This window comes from Gymnoscopelus microlampas (genome assembly GCF_963454915.1).
Source record: "Gymnoscopelus microlampas genome assembly, chromosome: 11".
NCBI lineage: Eukaryota > Metazoa > Chordata > Actinopteri > Myctophiformes > Myctophidae > Gymnoscopelus > Gymnoscopelus microlampas.
In genome coordinates, this window is record NC_139948.1 from 10,054,366 (window position 1) to 10,078,954 (window position 24,589).

Below are 24,589 nucleotides of genomic sequence, written 5' to 3' on the forward strand. Positions count from 1 at the left end.
GTAGAGGGAAAAAAGAGCAGTAAAAGTTTATCTGAAATAAAAAAAATTACAATATAGAGGGGGTCCCTGCTTCATCTCTCTCTCAACTAGGGGGTCCTTGGCCTGAAAACGTTGAAGACCCCTATTCTAGGCTGTTTTTCACAGACCTGGTCGCCGCGCTCATGTCCCCTCCTCACTCACGCGATCTGGCAACACCGAGCAGCAGCCACACCCCGCAGGAGGAAGCAGCGGCATACAGCCACAGCAGCCAGCTGAGCGCTGCTCTAGCCCCCGGAGGAGCTAAGCTAAAGCTAAGCTAGTTAGCCCCGACCGCTGGCTAGGCTAACGGCTAGTCGTGAAAGCAACCAGCGGAACAACAAGGGAAGCCCGTTAGTTAGCCAGGGAGTCACCGTCCGTTAGCCGTAGTCAGTCACCCCGAAAAGAAAGACAGTTCGGTGATGGAGACGGACTAAAGCGGTTCAGGGACCCGGGCTATGAGGACCGCCGTGGCTCGCTAGCTTCGGTGCTAACGCTTGTTTTTTTCTTTTCGTGGCGGAAGAGGAGCGGAGTGGCACAATAAGCCGCGGTAAGTGATGCTATGCTAACCGCTAGTTAGGTAGGTCAGCTAGCTGGTGGGGGTAATGATGATACTTGAGTTTTCTTTTGCTATCATGTATCATAAATAAGCTAATAGTTGGCTAATAATAAGATGGTTGCCGACACGTTGAAGACTTTGGACGTCGTCAATACCCCTTTTTGTAGTATATCGAAACAATATTGTATATGTGTGTTTTTTTCACTGAACCACAACAAGAAGCTAACGGGCTCTAGTCTGAACCAGCCTCATAATGTTCTCCCATCTGAGATTGTTAAGCTGATTCTCTTATCTATGTTCACTGAAAGGTTGCTCAGTGTGATATCTGATGCACACTGTATCGGATCCTGAGTGTTAATTTAAAGTGTACAAATACAACCACATATTCGGTGATGTGTACACTCAAAGAGTTCCACAGGATTCTACTGGGTATCATTGTACTGTAACGTTCGTGTAATTGTGTGTCAATCTCACCCTGACAAAAGTTACTGTACAACTTGGGGACAATGCAGTGATTGTGCTTCCAACATCTACTCACATGAGATTTAAAAGGTCAACCAAAAACATCAGCCACACAAGCCCCAATTGCATTATGTTCCTGGAAGACTTTATACTCTCTGACAGAATAAGTCCATTACTAGGAGTAAACAGTCAGAAGTCATTGGTCACCTTGTAAACTGGAATGAGTCTTCTCTTTTCTAATGGGTTTGTGATTTTGGCCCTGGTCTGCAGGGGTAAAAGCAAGTCCAAAAAGCATTATGCAATCAGACACCCCTCCAAAGTTAATCACATGAGCTCTAGCATCCCTATTCCCTATCCCTATTCGGCTATTTTTGCTGAAGACATTGGGTGTAGTGGGAAAAAGGAGTTCAGAGCCCTGGGCTGGGGAACCCCGTTCAACTTACTATAGGGTGAAAGTGGTTATACCAATGTTGTGCGTCCATCGTCAATTAACTTATATGAATAATTGGATGGGTCATCAATATTTTTATTGAAGGGGAAACGTGTGTGCAATAATGGGAAACCTTCTGGATTTAAGGATATAATACACAGGAGTCTCACTCTCATATGGCACTGGTGTAGAAAAAGGATAGTCATTTTATATTTTAAAGCAAAAGGCCAGGCACCAGCCACATGAACCATGGTGTCCCTATTCTGGGCATGTCAGAATAGTCAAACATTTGGCTAAACTAAGCAAACTTTCAGCGAAAATAGCAGATCTAGAACTACAAGAGCTTAAATATAGACTATTTTTTGGCTATTTTCGCTGTGTGACAATGAAGTATAGGGTTTTAGTGGTTAAACCAGCCTGATCTAAAGCTTTGATTGATGTATCATTTATAATGTCGCTTTTGTTTATATCTTTTCCACGGTTCTGGGTTGGGTTGGCTTGAGTTGGGATCTGAACATAGAACTGTAGCTTCTCAACAAGGGATGAAGCAAAGTCATTGACCACTTAGCTGTGGTATCATGACGGAGCAGCTTGACATATTTGTCCATTATTTATCACCAGATGGTACATCAGTCAGGAGGAGAAGGAATGCTTTTCTCCACACCGAGTGAAACACTATACTGTCTGTTGCATTTAGCTAAAGTTTAGGAAACAGAGACGATCCATTTTTTGTAGGCGTATCTGAGTGAAATGAAGCTTACAGTAGCAGGCAGGGTATTCATTTCAGAACCTGGTTGCAGTTGCGAGCACTCTGCTCAGTTCTAATGCCTGATTTATATTTGGGCTCCCAACAGTGCAACGTGCTATAAGCTTATAGATCTACTGTTTTCAGTGCGCAACAAAATCAATCACCCTTAGAATCAGAGTTTTATTGTCACTTTGGATGTACAGGCACACTCATTGTGAACATCTTTGGGAATCTCCAACACATAAGACATGAAATAGGCAATAAAATAGACATAAACAGGTTTAAAATAGGCAAGTTGTGAGCACAGCTACACAAGTTAATCGAACAACAAAAATATATGTATATGTACTGAATATTATTTTTGTTAAGAGGTTATATAAGTGGTTATACTATAGATGTAGTTTCCACTGTACAAATGTAACAACCTCGCTTCCCTCTCTAGAATGACAACCCATATCAGCCACCCATGTCTGGGAGCTCGGAGTCGGTTCAGCCATGTGATCATGGTCATCAGGCTTCATTGACACACCGAATTATGACTCGTCGTTTCTGTTGAACAAGAAACGTCTCTCTTTCACACTCTTATTTGAAAGAATGTTCTGCCACTTGCAATGGAAAAAGAGTTGGTCGCTCGCTTTGCAAACGTTTCATGTTTTGAGTTGCAAGTGTTAAAAGCCAGATTGATGCGTTTGTCACAGGATATATATTGTCGCTGTCGGGCAGAAACCTTGTATATCCAAAACCATTACTTTACCTATGTTCCAATGTATTTGGTCATACAAGCTCTTAATACTTTTCATTTGTTAAATATTTATAAATCCCACAGACTACCATAACTTTCAACCTGGCGGGCCTATTTTGGACTTGTCACTACAGGTGAAACCTTTTCAAAAATATTGAAAATGGCAGAACTACCAGCACACAATGCGACGCATTGTGAGCTTATATATTATCGGCTAGTACTTTTGCTACTATTGCATGACACTGATGCGAGGAAGTACAAAATAGAATAAATAAATAAACAGGGCATTCATGAAAAAAAAGAGAGTGAATTATGCAGATGGAAGGTTTCTGCCAGATAGCGACGATTCTGTCAAATCTAAACATGTTCTAAATGCTGGAGGCTGTGCGGCTTCACACACACATGCACAACACACGCCTCTGTGGTCGTGCTTCCTCGGATTTACCACCAGCAAACTACTTCCATGACGCCATGAAATTGTTTTATGGTACTTTTCACAGATGCCACGCACAGGCAGTATTGCCCTTGCATAGTTTCGTTTTACCACTTTCAACCTTAACCAATGAACTCATTCAGTGCCAGACTTATTTCTGGCTGTGTTTGCCCAGTGCCAGAGATTTTTCGATTTTTCTTACCTTTTCAAGTAGTCACAGAATATTTATCTCCAGTATGATCGATCCCCTGATGGTTGCTAATCACACAGGGTTTCACTCAGAGGGCACTGGAATGGATGAGTTAAGACCGGGGAACGCATCTGTGTCATTTTTAAATTTCTTTGGCTATTAAAAAATAGCAGATGTACAAGCTCACAGCGCGGCACCGAGTGCCGCGCTGTGAGCTTGTAGATCTGCTATTTTTGGAAAAATCATGAAAATGTGTGCAAAATCTGCTAATCTGTACAAATGTCTTCTAAATCCTAGCAGTTTTTTTTTTTGTTGAAAAAAACGTATGTTATATCAGTGGTTCTCAAACTCTTTCATGTCAAGGACCCCCAACATCATATGTTTTTGGCCGCCGATCCTCATTAAAACATGTTGTTCTAGGGACTCCCAGAAGCAAAGATTTGAGTCTAAAATGTTGTTCAAAAGATTTGCACACATTTTCACGTTTAAAAAAAAGAAAAAATAGCCAAAGAAATCTATAAATTACACAGATGCGTTCCCGGTCTTAATGGGTTAACTCATTATAGGCAAAGATTTTCAAAAGATGAAATAAATGTCCCGAATGTTCCTCACAGTGGGTCGTGATGCCTTGTGAGCTTGCAGACTGGCTATTTTCGCTACTCTTCATACGTCAAATTATATAGGGCTTAAGTGGTTCAAGGAAGTGGCCCATGAGGGATTGCATTAAATGGAAGCCCCAAGGCCGCGTCTTCATGCAGGCACTGAATCATAGACGCATGCTAATGATGCTGGCTCGTCTTTGTCGTCCTGGCCCCACTGTTTCTCGACGTCGGGTCAAAATGTACCATTATCGGCCTGTGACTCTGAGATTGGAAACAAATGGAACGCAATGGATAAACTCAGTATTTACAGCTATAGATAGATTGGGTTCCCAGAGATACAAAATCCTTGTCAAATGGGGGCCCGTGGCCTAATGCATATCAAACTGGGGGTCCTTGAAATTCAAAAGGTTGAGAATCACTGTCCTAGCCAGCACCTCGCCATACTAAACAACCAGGGTTCCATTTGTAAAAAAAAGGGAGACAAAAAAGAACCAAAGAGAGGGGGGGGGTGTTCTTCTTTGTTGTACGACAAATAGCGACAATAGCCAATCTACAAGCTCACAACTGGCTGGCTGTCGTTGCTTCTGAATGGACTGGAGGAAAATCCAATTCATTCTGTGTTCTCACTTCCTGCTTGGTTAACATCCAGCTGTGCGATAAAGGCCAAGATTTAGCCAGATTTTTCAACTGACAGTGTTGAATGTCTCACATAGATTGTGTCTAGCTATTTAACCTGACATTAAAATATGTCTCCAGTATGTATGTTGGACTGGAGTCTTATTACTGACATAAAATAAGGCAGCCTTCTCTCATAAATAACAGTAATTGTTTGGGACATTATGTTGCATGCTCTGGCTTTGACGCTATTTATTCTACACCTACGGTAGTTAGGTTTAAGTTCATGATTTCAGCTACCCCTCAACCTTGCTCTTTGTATATGTAGTTCCTCATTAGATGTGCATGGCGGCCAATATTTCATTTATTGCGTGGTGTGCGTACTGTGTAGTAGTAAATGCCACAGATTTGCATATATTCGTTATTAATAATGTGATTGGTATCTCTTTCCACCTCCAGAGGTGGTTATGGTGATTAGATCTTAGATGTGTCTACCTGGCGCTGCCCTAAAGCAAACTGGTCACTCAGGACACGTCTTAAGTGGGCCATTGTAATGGATTGTGTTAAGAGTACGCGATTGAGTATGTTTAATAGGCAGTGGGACTCATCGGGAAGGGAGATTATGGTACTACTTTTAATTCCTCTCTCTCGGTACCATCAGCTGTAGACTTTGCAATGTTTGGAGCAACTTTAAAGTTGAGATTTCACCTGACGCCACCCGATCTGATTACCAGATGTAGTCAGGAGATGTCAGGACAAGCTTAGTTTGTAGAGGCCCTTTAAGGTCTTGCTAATGCATAGGAGCTGTCCCAGACAATGCTTCACCTCCCTGGCCAGCCTTGTCACGTATCTTGTCACAGATTCAAATCAGTCTTGTGACATTGCCTGTACCAGTTTTCTAGATGTCCTTTAACCACATACACCCTATGTATATTTAATTGACCAGAGTCCCCCAGGGCTCTATTGTAGGCCCCCTCCCTTTTCCCCTCTACACTAAATAAACTTTGACGAAAAAATAAGCTGACAACCCGGCGTGTCGCGAGCTAGTAGATCGGCCATGTTTGCCAAATGTGTGTCCCAGAATAGGGCCTTGATTATTGGATAGTATAGTTCATGGGTAGGGCCAACCACCGGCAGGGCCAGGGTTCTATTGGTAGGTTGGGCATACATTTGACTCCCCTTGTTGGTGGATTTTCCAGTACACACTACACAGTGTAACCCTGACCAGTGTTGCCGGAGCAACCAGGTATATGAAAACAAGCCCAAAAAAAAGCGACTAGGCTAAAGCTTTTTGAAAATGGCAGATCTGCATCGCTTGTAGAGCTGCCATTTTCCCTCCAAAAAAAGAAGAAAAATATTTATAAACAAGGCCAAAAAAACACAACTTACCTGCAACTACCAATATTTACAAGCAACTTTACAGAAAAACAAGCCCAAAGTCACTTATAATAAGAGGACATGGCAACACTGACCCTGACCCCTGTCTCTCTCCCCCAGCCAGGCCCTGGCCATGCCCGCCAGTGCAGCACGGGCAGGCAATCTGAAGGACCCGGAGGTGGCAGAGCTCTTCTACCGAGATGACCCCGAGAAGCTGTTCGCTGACCTCCGCGAGATCGGCCATGGCAGCTTCGGCGCCGTCTACTTTGTGAGTACGGAACTGGCCTGTTGTTGGTGGTGAGGCAGTCTGGGTTAGGTACATTGGCCCGTAAAGACTCACTGCAACAGTTAAAATAACTTAAAGGACGACTTCATAAAATTGTACCATTTTATCATGAGTATTAGTGAGGACCAATTATATGAAGATGGGTTGAAAATGAGTGAAGTCGTCCTTTAATGTTACAAAAATGTTCATCCCTTTCTGGGTTGGGGTAAAAATTCACACTCAAAATAACTGCAAATATCTCAAATATCTTGTTTTTAGTCTGACAACGAGGTTCTGTGGGGATGAATAATGCAACAGATGGTGTGATTTTCACATTATGGGGAATATTTAAATTAATTTAGCAGCCTGATCTCTGGCGTCCCAGAGAATGTGCATCCTCATACTTGTGTATGTTTCCTCAATAGCACGTTACATACTTTGGTGCGTGTCCTCATACTTTTGTGTGTTTTTAAGAGTTAAGTAAAATTTCCAATTCTTAAGAATGGCCATCATGCTCATTCACAGTACATTTCAGTGTGAATCGACATTTCAGGGGAAGGGATGTGTCACAAAAATGGCTTTTTGTGCATTCATTTGCATTCATGGTATAACGTCGCTAATGAATGGAAGTGAATTCTTGGCAGCTTTCAGCAGCTGCTTAGCTGTTTTTCTCCACCTACCAAAGAACGGAATAGCCTGAAGACGACACACCGGGAAGTTTCTTGATTGAGAGAGTTTAGTTACATGTTAACCTAAAATATTACTTCAAGAGAACACCAAATCCTGTAAGACATGTAATAGAGTCTAGTGCATGACACCCAGTGTCAGACATTGAAATCCACCATTGCCTTTACGTCTTTATGCTGCATTTTATGCGCTATTTAGATCAAAAAGAGGTGGTTAATGCCCACCATGCCTGTACTATACAGTATAATGTGTGTTGCTGTGATGTTTTGCAATTCAATTAACATGTAATATGACCCCCCAATTCACCTCCTTAAATTGATTGAATGTTTATGTACTGGCCTGTGAATTCGGATAGCTTTCCCACACCCTGACAGGCCCACTGGTTTGCCTTAGGTTTGTCTGCGTTTCCACAATCTGTCCATTGTTCCACAGGCCCGAGATGTGCGCAGCAATGAGGTGGTGGCCATCAAGAAGATGTCCTACAGCGGCAAGCAAACGAATGAGGTAACGAGAGTGTCGTCATAGGGACCACATACACCGTGCCATATCAACAAGACAACAACCATCTTAGTGCCATCTCAGATGGAATTAACACATGTTAGCATAAAGGGACTATGTCCACGGAAATTGTGGACATACTTTTTTGAGTTGCCAGGACCTTTCTGCCATGCATGTCTATGGTAAAGATGGAAATAGCTTACATTTTGGAGAGGTACGTTACTCATCAAAGTCACGTTTGATCCTCCATGCTGTGTCTGGCAACACGGTCATTTACGACCTCATATTGAATCGTTACCACAACCGTGAGAAGTCCATATACCGTTGTTTCAGCTATAGGCTGTTTGTGCTAATAACGTTTTGAGCACAGCAACGGTTGATAGGTTTGAACGTTGCACGCATCAATAAACGCTCCGTGCGAGCGCTCTGCCCATGATGGCCAAAGTGCTCCTCCACTGATAAACTGCTTTCTGTGGGCACAGGCAAAATTGTCTTTCGTAAGCTTCTCGGGGTCGTTTGGTGTGTCAAGGTCGGTCGCCATACAAGCCCATTCATGCCGTAGTTCTAGTAATGTCAAGACATTTTGGCAGCATCGTAGCTGGTGCTATGATAGTCAATGCAAGACCCCTGTTATAACCGCTACCACCACGTAAAAATAAAGAAAAGGTTAAGAAACTGCCTTTTCTCTGTATACCTATTGGGTACAATACTGCATCAATGTTACATAATATTTATTTTTTATTATTGTTTAAATGTTTTTATTATACACGTTTCTTGTGTTATTATTATTAAAATGTTTTTATTATACACATTTCATTTGTTATTCAAAAGTTTTTAGTTTTTATTTTCATTTGTTTACCACTTACAACCTGGTGTCCCTATTTTGGGCATTTAAGTGTAGGGGAAATGTTCAATAAATACCCCAAGATCTCCAAAAATAGGCGATCTACAAGCTCAAAAAGAATTGCGTGTGGCATGTTGTGAGCTTTTTTTTTTTTTTAAGTTCTGAAAGTATAATTGCGATGTGTTTTGAGCTTGGTCGTCGGCAAATTCTGTAATTTTTTAAAAGTGTAAAGTTTTAAGTGGTTAAAGCACAGGGAATCAATCACTCTCTAGTCTACAATGTACACAGTTTTGTGAAAAATGGCATGTTGATATTTACAGCTCCTTTTTGGAGAATTGCCAGCCCGTGTAGAGCTAAAAATCACCCTGGCATATGTCAGCTGATGCAGCTTGTGGTTTCATTGAGCAATGTGACAGCTGACAGGTAGGATCAATTAAACCGGCAACAGCGTGACAAGGTAGATAATCATCGCACTGTGTTGACATGCCCAAAATAGGCATGCCAGGTTGAAACTGGTTAAAGGAATTCAGACCATGCACTCGTGCTGAGAATCGGAGATGCTCAATTTGCTGCCAACCAAATAAACAATGGCACCTTATCGTGCAATGTGGGTTTTGCAATCATAACAACAGAAATGATTGTGCCTTCTTTGTTCAGGACAAATAAGGGTGTGTGAATGACTCGGCTCATTTTGAATTAATTGCCATTGGTTAATCTTCTTTTCTGTCTCCAGAAATGGCAGGACATAATCAAGGAGGTGAAGTTTCTGCAGAAGCTTCGCCATCCCAACACCATTGAATACAGAGGATGTTACCTGAGAGAGCACACAGCATGGGTATGTATGTGTATGTAAACTCACCCCCCTATGACTCCTGTCCTTTATGCCTTCTTTTCACTGATTTTGATAGACGCTAGTTATACCATGTAGATATACTGTATATGTTAACATAATGCTTTATTTAGATTTGTTTTTCTTCACCACAAATGTTAAGAATGTTATCTATGTTTTTTAGATAGATGCTAAGTCTTGAAGAACTAAACCGTTTTCTTTGCCATCTACTGTACTTATGTGACTATTTACCCAGTCGTTTGTTGACTAGGGTTAATCCTATTTACTCTGTCTCACACTTGGAAGTCTCTCTGGATAAGAACAAAGTACATACGTACAATTAACAAACAAATTGTATATTTGTCAGTCAGGCAACATGTGTATATTGAGGTTGTGCCGTACCAAAGAAGTGGTAGGGAAGTGTAAACACTTTTCACAGCAGCAATTGTGGCCATTAAACGCAGCTGAAAATAATATTAATTTGGGTGTGCTTCATTTAGGTGTTACTGTGTGCCAACATGGACGGCTCCTGTAATTAACGTCAGGAAACGCATCCACAATTAACGTTACGCTAGCATGCGCTGAGTTTACCTGTGAAAATGTCTATGAAAAGGGTCCTTTGCGAGTACCTGTCATTTCATCTATTGACATTACTTGTCAGGGAAGAACTCTTCCCTGCTGTGCACCTGTACATTACCTGAAGTATTAATTGCATGTTTTCATACCATTTATCTATACATTGCATGTATAGATGATGTTTATGAGAGCTTATGTGTCAGGAAAATACCTTAAAATGTCTTCATCTTAGGCCAGATTTTTACTTGTACTTTATACAGTATTTACGGGTACATGTGACTGGATGTAGTGTACATGTGACATAATTCATGCCACTGTTCTTTTTCTCAGCTGGTGATGGAGTACTGTCTAGGCTCTGCCTCAGATCTCTTAGAAGGTCAGTACAGCATTTACGTTGGTACCACCTGTATTTATGTTACATACACATCAAATGTATAGCACTTCACACAGGACAATAATGGGTTGAGAACCACTGCTTTATACTGCTTAACCACTTAAAGGTAGGGTAAGTGATATTTTGGGGTATTTATTTATTTTTTGTTAAAAAGGTTAAAGTACTATATTCTGATAGTAATCATTGCTACAGAGCGTTTGTTTGGTCGCAGGGGTCTCTCCAGCTCTTTAGTAAACAGAATATAGTACATTTTCAGGTAGGTGACAAAGTTTAAGCCAATCAGGAGAGAGCACTGAAAATGCATTTTCTGTTTAATACAGAGCTGGAGAAACATGGGAGACTCCTTTTACTGAACAAACACTCTATAGCAATGAGTACTATCAGAATATAGAGCTATTTAACACTTAGTTTAACAAAAGCAAATCACTTACCCTACCTGCCTTACATATTATAACGAATTAGCGAAAATTGTCCATATACCAGCTCGCGATGTGATGCACTTTAGGCTGGTAGATCTCCTATTCTCGCTACTTTTTAAAAGTACGTAACATTTTTCCTTTTAATGACACCAGGTTGAAAGTAGAGAGGGGGGGGTAAATTAAACGAGTCTGGGATTAATGAATAGCAGAGGTCAAGCTGCGCTGCTCACTTGGCGTGTGTCTAACCAGATAACATGATTATTGAGATGCTCTCTAGTCTCCGTTTCTTTTTGCTCATCTCACCTTACATTTCCTTGACTTGCAGTTCACAAGAAGCCACTCCAGGAGGTGGAAATAGCTGCTATTACCCATGGTGCACTACTAGGCTTAGCGTATCTTCACTCTCACAATATGATTCACAGGTAAACCGCTTTTACAACGCCACGGCTTGATGTTGTTCCACACGATTACTGCTCTGTTTGATAGTAGATCGCCTATATTGCAGAATATTCGTCTCCCAGAATGGGGTCGCTAGGGTTCAGGTGGTTAAAGTTACAGATGTGTGTGTTGTGACATGTATTTATGGCTTCTCTATTCATCAGAGATGTGAAGGCAGGCAATATCCTCCTGACAGAGCCGGGCCAAGTCAAGCTGGGGGACTTTGGTTCAGCCTCCATCGTGGCCCCAGCCAACTCCTTTGTGGGAACCCCCTACTGGTGAGTGTATGTCCTGTAGTCCTTAAACTAGAAAAGTGTGCTCAGTGGAGCTCAAATCTCCGCCACGAGGCATTCCCTATGGTGCATTTCACAACGTTTTGTGTGTATGAAAAGGAACAGGGCAATAATGGTGATTGTTGATTCCTTTGTCAGTTATGTTTGTATAGAAGCAGACCGGGAACACAAATCAGCCTGGGAATTTAAATGACGGTGGCCCCCATAGCTTTCTAAAAACGTACATAAACATAATAAAGTAGTTCGCTAGAGCATGCATGATGCAACCAAATTGTGTCAACCAGCTAATCAGTCAGGCTGGTCAGTTTGTAATAACTTCATAGACTGTGTGTTTTGCACACCTTACAGTAGTGTACTGAACAGGCTTATGAAATAAACTCATATTTTGACTGCATTTGTAGTTTTGGACTCTATGGCAGGAAACTCGGGTCAAGAAAAATTGAATAGAACGTCTTAAGTGACAGTAACGGTTGCATTTTATTATCGACTTGTGTTGTCCACCAGTGCATGGAGAATAACTCGGGTAAAATAATTATTCAAAGGAATTAAATAAATGTAGGCTAACTAAATTGCACAATGCAAGGACTATTTACCCCTAAAGTAGTGCTATGGGCTGGTCACAAACTACGGTAGGTCACCGATTCCAGCATAACTAGCAAATCAACAGGAACATGGATAAACTCGCCTTGCAAGTCTTTTGCAAGAGCAAGAAAAAACTTGCCACCATGTCCTGAATTAGTTTGCATTAACATATTTGAAACAACACTGGTCTCTGTCTTCATACACATCAAGCTCTCCATCATTTTTTCTCTGACTCAAGACTGCTTGGACTGAGTTGAATGTCAGCGGACATTAAATCACTAGTAATGTGGGGGCTTTGGTATATGTTTGTTAACTTGCACATTTATAAATGTTTGTTGGTGTTAATCAAACACGGGACTTGCATCACACTGCATTTCTTTCTTGCTCTATTTCTCTTCCTCACTCTCCCCCTCTTGTCTCTCTCTCTCTCTCTCCAAGGCACGCTCTTGAAGAACACTTAAAATGCCGTTATTATGGCTATATTAGCCTTTTAAAAGAAACCTCCACGTTACGGCCACAAGCCTTCGTCACTAAAGCCATCAAGGTTTTTAGTTGTGGTTGCCCTGAGAATATACAGGACTATTGAATCAGAGGTTAATTCAAACTCTTAAGATTGCCCTCTGATTAAGGGAAACCACCGTAACAAACTTTGCGGCCGCCTCTAAACATGATTGTGTTGTATAAAAGTGCTGGCTTCCTGTGTGTTCTTTGTCAGGATGGCTCCTGAGGTGATCCTGGCCATGGACGAGGGCCAGTACGACGGCAAGGTGGATGTCTGGTCCCTGGGAATCACCTGCATAGAGCTAGGTAAGAATACTTGTAACATGAGCGACGTTTGACCAGTCAGTCTTATTACTGCATTAACCACGTAAGCACTATATACTTAGTCATATATATATATATCACATCTACCCCCTTTTATGTAGCGGTCCCTTCACTGGCTTCTGCTTGCTGCCCGCACCCAGTACAAAACCCTGATTATGACCTACAAGGAAATCAAAGGCATGGCAGCCCCATACCTTCAGGACATGATTCAACCACACACTCCTTCCCGCTCACTTAGATCAGCTAACACAGGACGTCTGTGCCTCCCTTCCCCATGACACCCTGGCCAACGCTGTCTAGACTCTAGACTCCTCTCCCTCCTGGCTTCCAAGCAATGAACACCCCCCCCGCCCCCAGTCAGAACTGCAGACTCACTCCCCATGTTCTGCTGCAGTCTGAATACTAACCTCTTCAGACTCCACCTCACCCCCTAGCACTCCTCAATATTCTTAATATCCCTTCTTGTCGCCTATTTTTGATAGACGCTAGTTATGTAATGCAGATAGGTGTAATATTGGTTATTTTTTCACATAATGTTATTCTTAGCATTTGTGGTCAAGCAAACACAAGTCAATCTAAATGTTATTTAGATAGCATGTTGTTTAGACAGATGCTAGGTTTGAAGTTTACCTGATATACTTATTATGTGACTATCTACCCTGTTTGTTGACTAGGGTTCATGCCATTTACTCTGGTCTTGCACGTGTAAGACACTCTGGATAAGAGTCTGCGAAATGCCTAAAATGTGAATTCTCGCATATGATACCATACTATACATGCATTTAATCTGCACAATAACACATGATGGTGATATTGAAAAAACTAAAAGTAGTTGGAGCCGATTGTTAAGGGAAGGTCCAAATTAAAAGAAATTAACTACTCAATTGAGTTAGAACTATCCTAGTTTTAATAGGAAGTTCACATTGGCATTCCTCAAGTAAATGCATACCATTGACATTGTTGTTCTCAAAATATTCTCCGCTCTCAGACCATGCTTTGCTTTGTGAAATTGCTTCTCGGCGAGTCTAATTTAGTTCCAAACAGACTTCTGGGAATCGCAGTTATATTATATATAGTTACATTACAGAGATATTGTAATGGCCACGTAGCTACCGGTGGTGTTTCCAAAAAGACTTCATAAAAGTTTGACTTGAACGCTGATCATTTTACTGGGTGTCACCTCTGAATAAAAGAAGGCTGTTTATTGCGATGTGTTCATATAGTTCTCTGTGCTCCCCCCTCTGTAGCTGAGAGAAAACCTCCACTGTTCAACATGAATGCCATGAGTGCCTTATACCACATCGCCCAGAACGAGAGTCCCATCCTGTCGTCCAACCATTGGTGAGACAACACGCACTTCTCTAAAAGCCTGAATTCTACTTTGTGGTACGATAGTGTCACATGTCGAAAATAGAAGATCCACAAGCTCACAGCGACGGATTTGAAGCGCTGTGAGCTGGTAGATCTGCTATGTTAGGCGCGCCAAACCGCATACATTTGGCATATCTCTCCTCTAGTAGTAGTGCGTTTTTTCTTTCTTTCTTTTTTGGCATGTCTTTGTTTATTTGAACTTCCTCTTCCTCCTTCTTTTTGGAACCCTGATGATTAAAATAAAATCCTCTCCCTCTCTCGTCAGGTCCGACTACTTCCGCAACTTCGTAGACTCCTGTCTACAGAAGATTCCCCAGGACCGGCCTACCTCCGACGTGCTGCTGAACGTAAGAGAGAGAGAGCGCGCGCACACACGCACACACAGATGTTTTTAGCGGTGCCAACCGCTCTACGTTTGACTCTGTCTGCGTGTCCGTCCGTTTGTTTGAGCACGGGATGAGCACGGCAAAGAAGCAAACAGCTATAACTTCAGTTTGCAGCATGCCACCAAGTCCAAATTTAGTATGTGGACTTAGACCACCAATAGGGACGAGCATGAATTGATGACGTTATCAAAGAGGGGTCCAGGGACCCCCAGCGCCCGTATGAGCACGGGATGAGCACGGGATTTTAAACAGCTATAACTCCAGTTTGCAGCATGCCACCAAGTCCACATTTGGTATGTGGACTTAGACCACCAATAGGGACCAGCATGAATTGCTGAAGCCCCGCCCCCTCTGTCTTCCCATTGGCTGGCCTTCAAACAGCCATAACTCAAGTTCGCAGCATGCTATGGAGTACAAATGTTGTACATGGACTAAAGCCAGCAATAGGGACTAACTGTCATTACTTAAGCCCCGCCCCCTCTGTCTGCCCATTGGCTGGGCTTTAAACAGCCATCATTCCAGTTTGCAGCATGCTACCAAGTACAAATTTGGTAAGTGGACTCAGACCACCAATAGGGACGAACTGAAATGAGTTAAGGCCCGCCCCAAAGGCACCGCTTCCTTCACACAGGGTGTGACTTTTTTTATTACATCTTGTGTACAAGTACATAAGAGTAAAAGGATTTAGTATATTAGTTTTGTCCAAGCTTATTTTTCTTTTTCCTAGCTAGTTCATGAGCCTGATTGTCCAGGGGATGTAGCTGTTAACGGTTCTGCGGCTACGAAGCTACATGCCACGCGGTAGCAGTAGCTGCCTTTTGAGGTCTAGCTGTCAGGGGCGACGCTTCTCCTGTGTTCTCATGAGATTTGTGGCCCAAACATCAACATTTGATATGCTTCCTTAATATCACATTTTCTCTTAAATTCCATGACTACATAATTAAACGATGTACCTCTATGGTATGTATTTATGTACTGAAACCAACTAGCTGTGCTAAGAAATGTATATTTTAGCTAATTATTTTCCCGTCATACTGTTGAATGACAATAAGAATAGGGAGGAAAAAGACACCCTGATGAAGACCTTTCGAGGCACCTTGTTTCAATAAAGGCCGATCCTCCATTTTACTTTTGAGTGCCCCGATCGTCTGTTTTTCTCTCATGTTCGATCCTGTTTGATCCCTGGGCACCACTGATACTTTTAACTACTTTCAACCTGCTTGTTTTTCATCTCCTGTGACCACCTGGTTGCATTGTTTTCTCAGAAATAGGATGATAATGTGGTATATTTCCCCCAGTCCTACTAGCTGACTGTGCTAACATGCCCTATTTCCCACCACCCAGCATCGCTTCCTTTGCCGCGAGCGTCCACTGACGGCGGTGATGGACCTGATCGCACGCACCAAGGACGCAGTGCGCGAGCTGGACAACCTGCAGTACCGCAAGATGAAAAAGATCCTCTTCCAGGAGACACAGCACAACGGCCCCGTGTCAGAGGGAGGGGAAGATGAAGAGGTAGGGCACTGGGCAGGGGTTGCCAGATCTGCCTAATATAATTTCCCCGCAAAATCTTATTTGAAAATAGCCGATCTACAAGCTCACAGGAGCTTGTAGATCGCCTATTTTCAAATAGCTGATGTAGATGTTAAAGTGCTCATGTGGCCCATAGTTGCTTATTTTGGGCTGGTTTTCCTAGACCTGGTTGCTTGTTTCTCTCACAGAACAAGGTCACACTTCACAAAGTTCAGTTCACATTTGCTGTAGTGTGATTTATATGAATAAGTTCATGTTCATGGTTCACAATTGACAACTTTGAACTAAGTTCACTACCATTAGAATGAACTAATTCATACATTTCTTTGTTAAAAAAAACACTTTAGCCCTGGTGTCCCTATTTTGGGTATGTCATTATAGGCAAACGTTGTAGATCGGCAAGTTTCGCTGTTCGTTGTACAACAAAGTGTACAGGGCTCCAATGGTTGAATGAGCTTCTCCGAGCTATTATTTTTCTATATAACCTCCACCTAACCCATTCACCCCCAGTCCTCAATCATTGCCACTGGCCTCTTCCAACCTAAATTAATTTCTGTATATAGTTTACTACTATAGAATCCCTGACAGAGATTACTTTTAAAAGGCACAAAATAAACAATGACTATAGGTTTTACCACTTGAAACAATGTGTCATATTATGCAGAAAGTGAAAAAGAGGTGCAGTAAAGGTATATTGTAGACGCTGTGGTCGTTTTATTTAGCTTGAACCAAATTATGCTGCAGTTCAAATGCATAAAATACGGCTCCACCCTGTGGTTACATCCTGTATGTCATTTAGTAACCGGAAGAGTCACTGCTGTGTTTTCCCTGTCATTATCAGCGTGCTACGTGAATGTACATTCTGAGGGTCCAAGGATATGTTCGTTAACTACTGAAACTGTATTTGTGTTTACAAAACTTAACTAAAGTCATCGAGGAATGTTGTTAACCTTTAGTCTTTGTCAATATAATAGTATTTTGGATGGATGTTGAATATATATATTATATATTATATTTTTTTGCTGTGCCAGTTTTGATTGAAACACGCACAGCTGCAGAGTGCAATCACATGCCATCAAGTACAAGGCTGTTTCCCAACTAGAAAGATGTGTTCTCTGCTCTCAAGACGAATACATTATTCCCCAAGGATGCAAATCCGTTCTTGGTATTGAGAAACGGCGACAATCTGGCTAGCAACTTGCAATAGTGAGTGCCGTTAACTGCAGAACTTAACGATGCTCATGTTCAATAGTTGAAAATGTGAAGTTCACCAAAACATGAATACGTTAATCGAGTGTAAATGCACAACACTGGCAGGGAGGGAGCAAATATTGGTGGTCACAGCTCTCGTGTGGTTACAAGTTTATGAGTGTCCCGATTCTTGCGCGATCATTTCCGTAATCATTGAATTGCCTCAATTGGGGTATGACTGAATAATGATCCCCCTGTCTGACATCTGTGTGTGTGTGTGTGTGTGTGTGTGTGTGTGTGTGTGTGTGTGTGTGTTGATGTCAGGATGCGGAGCAGTACGTGCTTCGGACGGGTACAGTCAACAGCATGGAGAGCTCCCAGTCAGTGCCCAGCATGTCCATTTCGGCCAGCTCACAGAGCAGCTCCGTCAACAGCTTGGCGGACGCCTCCGATGACAGCAGCACCGAGATGGCCATGATGCAGGAAGGAGAGCACACTGTGGCCTCCAACAGCTCCATCATCCACCGGCCCACGGTAACGCACGCCCGCCACCAGCAAATTCCTATTTGTCTTCTTAAGTGTCGTCTGTCCACTCCTACGCACCTGTCCTATCAATTAGGTGTGCAAAATGGCTACTATTTCCATTCTACCAGAAATGATGAACTTGCTCATCTTAGTTCAACAACAAAATTGGGTATGTTCTGGTTGTGGGCATGTTTTGAAAAATACACAATCCCAGCGTGTCCCCAATCTGAAAACACTGTCCACAGTACATTTTGATTTCAGCAGGAGGAAAGAAAAAAATAATCCTGTATATTTATTAATCAGCCTGATCTCCAAGAATGCACGTCATTCCGTGCATAGTAGCCTAGAAACCCCGAAAATCTGTGCATATGTACAACGAGTCCCACGGTAGGCATAACCAGTTGCAACCCGGAAAAACCCGGAAGCATTGCAGTCCCTACAACAAATTTACGATTCTGTCTATCGGTACATAACTCAAACGGCGCTGAGTAGGTTCAAGGGAACGTTCGGGACGGCAACTCGCTCGCTTTAGCTTGCTCGGTGGTCCCTTACGTGGCGCCAAAATTCCCTTGAAACTGCGCGCCTCCGAAATGGTCACAATGGGGGAGATGCGAGGCGGCTCTGCACGGATTTTCGGGTTTTCCAGTTGTCTATGCACGGAATGACCACTCCGTGCAATGTATACTAAATTCTTGACGATCGGGTTGTTATTAATATGTACTGTATGTGTGTTCTGTGTTGGACTCATGTATTGCTCTTTTCCCTCTGTCAGGGCCAGGACAACATCTATGATGACCCCTACCAGCCAGAGATGGACCAACCCCAGGCCCCCTCGGCCGGCCGGCGCCGCGCCTACTATCGCAACCGTGACCACTTTGCCACCATCCGAACCGCCTCCCTGGTAAGGAAGACCTCGGTCCTGGGCTGTGTCAAACGACTCGTCGCACAACTAAAGTGACGTCAATGCATGGGTTCAAGTTCTCAGTCGTGACGACTGATTTCAGTCATTTGGATTCCATAGCAGCCAGCATGTCCTCTATGGAAGCATGTCGCACACCAAAAATGGCCTGACTTAATCGCAATTATTTGTGTGACAATGAATCGTCGTGTAAAATGTCATAATCGTGACAGCCCCTACTATCTTATCTATCTGCAGGTGACCCGTCAGATCCAGGAGCATGAGCAGGGCTCGGCGCTGCGCGAGCAGATGTCGGGCTACAAGCGCATGCGGCGACAGCACCAAAAGCAGCTGATGGGCCTGGAGAACAAGCTGAAGGCAGAGATGGACGAGCACCAGCTGAGGCTGGACAAGGAGCTGGAGAGCCAGAGGAACAGCTTCTCTGCCGAGGGTGACAAGCTGGTGAAGAAGACCCAGGCCATCCTGGAGAAAGAGGTGAGGAGGAGAGAGTAGGCCTGTGACAATCCTCTATATATATATATATACATATATATATAAAAAATGTGGTAGGTGTGAGGGCATAACATCTAGTTTATTACATAATAATCGCCTAATCGCAATTATTTTTTGCATAATTGTCATAATCATTACCATGTTGAAAAATGTTCATATATTTTCAAACATTTTCAAAAATTGTGGAACTAGCCTATCTACAAGCTGTGTTTTTTTTCTTCTTCTTTTTTTTAAGTATAAAGTTATTAAATGATTTAACTTATTTGTCTTATCTGCCCTGTGCACCTTTTTGTTTATGAGTGTCATTGGTCATACACAGACAGACTGATTCATGGACAGACCCTCTTCTAGACTGCTTGCTCACTACTTACAAATCCATGCTGTAATAAAATTACAGATCTGCCTATTTTCATTAGGTCAGGGTTGGCCTGCTTGTTGGTTTGACACTGAACCCGACAATAAACATTTGTGTGTGTGTGTGTGTGTGTGCGTGTGCGCGCGCAGGTGAAAGCAGCGCTGGCAGAGGAGAAGAAATTCCAGCAGCACATACTGGGCCAGCAGAAGAAAGAGCTCACCAGCTTACTGGAGTCCCAGAAACGCCAGTACCGCCAGCGCAAGGACCAGCTCAAAGAAGTACGATGGTTCCTCAAAACCTTTTTAATTTCAACCCCAGTTTGAATGCATTTATGCCATGACTCTTGAGTTACCCAATTGGTTCCTACATTTCAATCATTTAGCTGGGGTGCCCCTCCTAGAAGCCCCTCAAGGGATGGAGGGGGGAAAAAAGTAAATTAATACGTTGAGCCTAACTGTTGCCTCCTTGTCGGTGGGAACAGGAGCTGAACGAGAACCAGTCGACCCCTAAGCGAGAGAAGCAGGAGTGGCTGGTCCGTCAGAAGGAGTGTCTGCAGCAGATGCAGGCGGAGGAGGAGGCCGGGCTGCTGCGGAGGCAGAGGCAATACTACGAGCTGCAGTGTCGTCAGTACAAGAGGAAGATGCTGCTGGCCAGACACAACCTGGAACAAGACCTGCTCAGAGAGGTACGTCCTCCGTGTCAGCCTTTACCAACCGAAAAACGAAACAAAAAAAAACATTAAGACCGGGAACGCATCTGTGTCATTTTTAGATTTCTTTGGCTATTCAAAAATAGCAGATGTACAAGCTCATCTACGAGACGTTTGTAGATATTTTGTTTTTTTAAAGCCAACATTTTGTAACTCAAATCTTTGCTTCTGGGGAGGTCCCTGGAAAACATATTTTGAGATGGGGGTCCGCGGCCGAATACATATCATTTTGATAATGCATATCAAGTTTAAGAACCACTGATAATTTAGCAACATGCGTTTTTTCAAAAAAACTTTTTAGGATTTAGAGGATACTTGTAGAATCCCCAGAAGCAAAGATTTGAGTTACAAATGTTCGCTTTAAAAACACACACATTTGTTTACACCAGAAGTATTTTGACAAGGAAGGTTTGAGAGAAAAATGCTATGTTTTGGAAGTAGTGAAGACACTGACTGGATGCAAGACACTTGGATTTTACTCTGAGAGTATAGATAGTATGTAGATATAGTCTTTCTATACTGGCCAGGAGCAGCAGTGGAAAAATTAATGTCTACCTCAGATAAAATATGCTTTTTGCTGGCTCCCGTCTCCTGCCGCAGACGATGCATGTCGGGCTCTAGCAGCAAGTATTATCCCACTCAGATTTTTCTCTTACGTCTCCCTCGCCAGGACCTGAACAAGAAGCAGACCCAGAAGGACTTGGAGTGCGCCATGCTGCTGCGGCACCACGAGTCCACCCAGGAGCTGGAGTTCCGTCAGCTGGGCTCGGTGCAGCGCACGCGGGCCGAGCTGATCCGCACGCAGCACCAGACGGAGCTCACCAACCAGATGGAGTACAACAAGCGGCGGGAGCAGGAGCTGAGGCAGAAGCACACCGTCGAGGTCCGTCAGCAGCCCAAGAGCCTCAAGGTAACGGAATGAGCGACGTCCCAGAGCGGTTCAAGTTAGTTTTGTTACAAGTGCAGGTTAAATACAAAATGTGGGATTTAATCTGATTTCGATAGCAATGGTCATGACAAACACGTTTTAGTCTGCAGTTACTTAATAAACTACTCTCACAACTTATGGCAAGTTGCCTGGACCAGTATGGCATGTTACGTCCAGGTTCAGTTCTTTCCTACCAGAAAGTGAATGACATTTGATCGCCCTGTTGCATATCCCTCACCTGACAAAATGGCATTATTCATCGCTAACGCCGCTCTTTTTGTCCTCGCCTCCGTTCAGACCAAGGAGCTGCAGATCAAGCGTCAGTTCCAGGACACGTGCAAGATCCAGACGCGCCAGTACAAAGCCCTCCGCAACCACCTGCTGGAGAGCACGCCCAAGGCCGACCACAAGGCCGTGCTCAAGAGGCTGAAAGAGGAGCAGACGCGCAAACTGGCCATCCTGGCCGAGCAGTACGACCACTCCATCAACGATATGCTGTCCACACAGGCTGTGAGTAAGGCAAGGAAACCCCCGCGCACCGGGCACAAGTACACCACCGCAACAGCAAAGAACAAACGCACACCCTGAATACGACAACAGTATGTTGGCGGCACACAGTGCAATTAACCACTTGAGGCAAAAATAGCAGATCTACAAGCTAACAACGCATGTTGTGAGCTTGTAGATCGGCTTTATGTGGCAAAGTGATTTGGGGGAAAAAAGAGTGGACCAAGTACAAAGGCAACTCGGTTCCAGTTGCTAAGTATACTGTGGAGGGTTTAAGGTGTTCTGCACACGGCTGCCTTCAGAATACACCATTCAAACGTTTTGTGCCCAAGGCACACCAATGGGCAAGTCAGAATCTCAAGTCACACCAGTATTCATCTTCGTGCTAAATAGTCTCTATAGAACGTGTTATCACTCGTATGACTAGACGTTTTTATTGACTAATGCCAAATGAAAGCAAACATTTTGCCGATCTATAAGCTTGCATTGAGTTTGTAGAAACACTTTTAAAACCAAAAACATGTTTTGTTAATAGGGATGGCAGAGTCAAAATCATTCAAATACATTTTTAGGTAATAGAATTTCCCTCTGTTTTGGAAAATGAGTGCGCACAAAGTACTGATACAGTGAATAAAAAAAAACAAGGCACTCCTTGTCACACGGCACACTATTTAGGAACCACTGATGTACATTGCACATTCAGTATATAGAACCGAGAACACACAGGCCGAGATCATCCAGAATTTTCTTTTTTCTTAAAACCCCAAGCAGGTTGTATTCTACTGAAGGCTTTTGTTTCTCCTCCTCTTCCCCATCATCACAGCTGCGACTGGACGAGACCCAGGAGGCAGAGTACCAGGTGCTGCGCATGCAGCTGCAACAGGAGCTGGAGCTGCTCAACGCCTACCAAAGCAAGATCAAGATCCACACGGACTCCCAGCACGAGCGGGAGGCCAAGGACCTGGAGCAGAGGGTGTCCATCCGCAGGGCACTGCTGGAGCAAAGGGTACTAGCACTGTAAACCACGTGAACCCTAGCATTCCTGGTCTGGGCGTGTATAGGAGACCATTGGCCGGAAATAGCAGATCAGCAATAATGATCGGCTGTTTTTTAAAATCGTGAAAGTGTGAGAACTACTGCTTTTAGAAGGCATTTGTGGAATCGGCCTCAGGTCTTAATCGGTTAAAGGAGCATGAAACTCTAGGCTGATTTTGTAGTGTGGTTACCAGTTCAGGTTAAGAAATGCCGATGGCACTCATCACTTGTACGAACAACGGTACACTAATGGTCTCCTAAGTGGGCGTGGTTGCCTCTCCCCACCCCCTATCACCTCACATCAACACCCCGCCCCATTCACCGTCTCCTCTGGAATTAAGAGACTCGTACAACGTACGAGTGGTCTCCTAAAGGGCGGGCACACACGCCACGTCGCACAGATACAAGATATAAGGAATTTATTTTAAAAGGAAGAGTCGCCAACGTCATCTATCCTGCAATTCCAGCTGGCAGATACGTCGCACTAGTTGGCAGACTCACACCGGAAGTCGGTGAAACATTGGCGTCTATGAGAGCCGGCTGGACAGCTTATGAATAAACACCATTTCTGAACGATTGAGACCTTTATAAAATACTCGGCTCAGGAAAATAAAAGACATATCACACATTGTTTTCTGCTGTGTTGCTTTTCAATGTGTACACTCAGACATGCAAACTTGTAGCTTTTCAGCTACAATAGCCGTTTTGAATCCAAATAGGGCAATTGTGTGACACCTGACCCGAAAAAAAAACAACATGGTGTCACCTTTTTCACCTCGGGGCTGTTTGCATGCCTGACACTGTATCATTTTATAGAGGTATCTAAAGAGCACAAAGTATGTTTCTGAATGGCCAAAGTATCGCGAGACTGTCAGCCATTTCCTGTCTGGCAACCACATCTTGCGATACCTCCGAGACAGAAACGATACCTGCCGCTGTTTAGATCCCTCAATAAAATGATGTGCTTTGCACATCGAAAAACAAGTGATTAGCAAACAACCTGTGATATGTCTTCTTTTATATTCCTGAACCGATTTTATGACAAAGGTCGCAATCGTTCAGAAATAATGTTTGTCCATGAGCTGGTCCAGCCGGCTCCATTCAACACACCTATTACTAATTTGATTAGCTGCAGCTGTGTTGCCTTACTAGCCTGCCATGATTTTACCTTGGGTCATTCTTATGTTCTCCGGGTTCTATGTTCCCCGCTTACATTAGGGTTAGGGTTGTAGCAGGAAACATCGAACCCCGGGGAACCCACCTGAAAACAAGCAAAAAAATAAATAAGGCATTTAGTTTTATGCATTTCATTTTGATTAATTAAATATGAATCCCTATCCTAAAATGCTCCTAATATCCTACTGTCCTCTAAATGTTTCTATGTCTCCGTCTGTGCCTTAGATCGAGGAGGAGATGCTCTCCTTGCAGAACGAGCGCACGGAGCGCATCCGCACGCTTCTGGAGCGCCAGGCCCACGAGATCGAGGCCTTCGACTCGGAGAGCATGCGTCTGGGCTTCAGCAACATGGCGCTGTCGGGGATCCCCGCCGAGGCCTACAACCAGGGCTACCCCAACCCCAGCCCGTCGTCGGGCTCTGGCGGCTGGCCGTCGCGGCCTGTGCCGCGCTCGGGCAGCCACTGGAGCCACGGCGTGCAGAACTCTGCCGCGCCGCCGTCCTGGCGCAACGCCACGGGTGGAGTAGGGGGAGGAGGTAGGCCTGTCTCAATAATTACATAATCGCCCTGATCGCAATTATTTAATATAATCGCAATTATTGCACATAGTCGTGCGTATCGTTTTCCATTGATTCCTCTG

General features: G+C 43.6%; 2 protein-coding genes across 4 annotated transcripts in view; one reads left to right on the forward strand and one right to left on the reverse strand.

Moving 5' to 3' along the window:
- The window catches only part of LOC311055707 (uncharacterized protein), a 269,023-nt gene that overhangs the window by 23,645 nt on the left and 220,789 nt on the right, over nucleotides 1-24,589 (reverse strand). The gene's annotated exons all lie outside the window — the stretch shown is intronic.
- Nucleotides 242-24,589, forward strand: part of taok2a (TAO kinase 2a) — a 28,600-nt gene continuing 4,252 nt past the window's right edge. The window contains exons 1-20 of one of the 3 annotated variants that reach the window (XM_084072501.1): nucleotides 242-565; nucleotides 6,294-6,441; nucleotides 7,558-7,629; nucleotides 9,201-9,302; nucleotides 10,203-10,248; nucleotides 11,011-11,107; nucleotides 11,288-11,401; nucleotides 12,714-12,805; nucleotides 14,071-14,164; nucleotides 14,460-14,541; nucleotides 15,925-16,095; nucleotides 17,629-17,838; nucleotides 18,602-18,730; nucleotides 18,986-19,222; nucleotides 19,745-19,873; nucleotides 20,077-20,280; nucleotides 20,975-21,214; nucleotides 21,530-21,751; nucleotides 22,563-22,745; nucleotides 24,176-24,485. In XM_084072501.1, coding sequence (XP_083928627.1) covers nucleotides 6,307-6,441; nucleotides 7,558-7,629; nucleotides 9,201-9,302; nucleotides 10,203-10,248; nucleotides 11,011-11,107; nucleotides 11,288-11,401; nucleotides 12,714-12,805; nucleotides 14,071-14,164; nucleotides 14,460-14,541; nucleotides 15,925-16,095; nucleotides 17,629-17,838; nucleotides 18,602-18,730; nucleotides 18,986-19,222; nucleotides 19,745-19,873; nucleotides 20,077-20,280; nucleotides 20,975-21,214; nucleotides 21,530-21,751; nucleotides 22,563-22,745; nucleotides 24,176-24,485 — 2,869 coding nt within the window. In that variant the 5' untranslated portion in view covers nucleotides 242-565; nucleotides 6,294-6,306. The remainder of the gene's footprint in view (nucleotides 566-6,293; nucleotides 6,442-7,557; nucleotides 7,630-9,200; nucleotides 9,303-10,202; nucleotides 10,249-11,010; nucleotides 11,108-11,287; nucleotides 11,402-12,713; nucleotides 12,806-14,070; nucleotides 14,165-14,459; nucleotides 14,542-15,924; nucleotides 16,096-17,628; nucleotides 17,839-18,601; nucleotides 18,731-18,985; nucleotides 19,223-19,744; nucleotides 19,874-20,076; nucleotides 20,281-20,974; nucleotides 21,215-21,529; nucleotides 21,752-22,562; nucleotides 22,746-24,175; nucleotides 24,486-24,589) is intronic. The other 2 variants (XM_084072500.1, XM_084072502.1) reach the window with 2 other exon arrangements.